The sequence below is a fragment of the Linderina pennispora genome (assembly GCF_002104995.1).
Source record: "Linderina pennispora strain ATCC 12442 chromosome Unknown DL89scaffold_79, whole genome shotgun sequence".
In the NCBI taxonomy this organism is placed as follows: Eukaryota; Fungi; Kickxellomycota; class Kickxellomycetes; order Kickxellales; family Kickxellaceae; genus Linderina; species Linderina pennispora.
This window is the reverse complement of record NW_024468327.1, coordinates 1-791: the sequence shown is the minus strand read 5'-3', so window position 1 is coordinate 791 and position 791 is coordinate 1. Positions and strand designations below refer to the sequence as shown.

Sequence of the window (791 nt, the reverse complement as noted above, 5' to 3'; positions counted from 1 at the left end):
TGGCAGTGCTCGCTGTGTTGCAGACGATCTTTGTCCTCCATAAACAGTGCACTGCTTGATTCAGGGCGCTCTGGCACCATCCTCCATATCCGCCTGGCAGTAGCAGCGGCAGCCAGGGGAGCTGGGGTTTTCTACCACTCATTTGGTGCCATGATGTGCAATGTTTGGAATCTATGTTTGGGCGCGCAAACAAGCACACCTTAGATTCGGTATATTGCAGCGTCTTCACATATGTCGGATGCAATAGGACGCACATCCAAATGCCCCAAAGCTGCAAACAGTCAAGCGAGCATCCGTATCTGAATGCGTTCGCATCTGAAAGAGTGGATGTGCCATCTTCCAGATATATCGCGAATATCCTCTGCAACACAGGAAAAAGGCTGGAGATAGAGCTTTCTTGGTAAACACGCATCCGATTGCCTGCGGCGGACCCTGGGGGCTCTTGGTGCCCAGCACAATCGATCCTCAGAACCGTCTATGGGAGCCTGCAGTACCGGTTTTTTCCAGCTTGGCTCATCTGGGGTCTGCGCGCACACCCGCACGCATCGAAAAAGAGCCCACATTGATCCAAGGTCTAACCATGTGCCAAGCGCTTCCACAAAGTCCGGGATAGCGAGCACCGCAGCGTTTGTTAACGCAAAAAACAAGCGAGCGCCGATCGCCTGTGGAAGACTCCTGCCTCCCTCTTTTTAACCCGCGTCTCGTCCATAGGCCGCCGTTTGGGGATTCGGGAGGCAAATCCTGAGAGAAGGGGGTGGTCAGCACCCAGGGTCTCAGCCTGCATTGCTCGG

The 791-nt window shown here is 54.4% G+C and overlaps 1 protein-coding gene across 1 annotated transcript; it reads right to left on the bottom strand.

Moving 5' to 3' along the window:
- Positions 1-227: 227 nt before the first annotated feature.
- Positions 228-637, bottom strand: DL89DRAFT_168033 (uncharacterized protein). The gene has a single exon (XM_040883746.1). The coding sequence runs from the start codon at positions 561-563 to the stop codon at positions 282-284; it is 282 nt and encodes a 93-aa protein (XP_040739309.1). The 5' UTR covers positions 564-637; the 3' UTR covers positions 228-281.
- Positions 638-791: the final 154 nt, after the last annotated feature.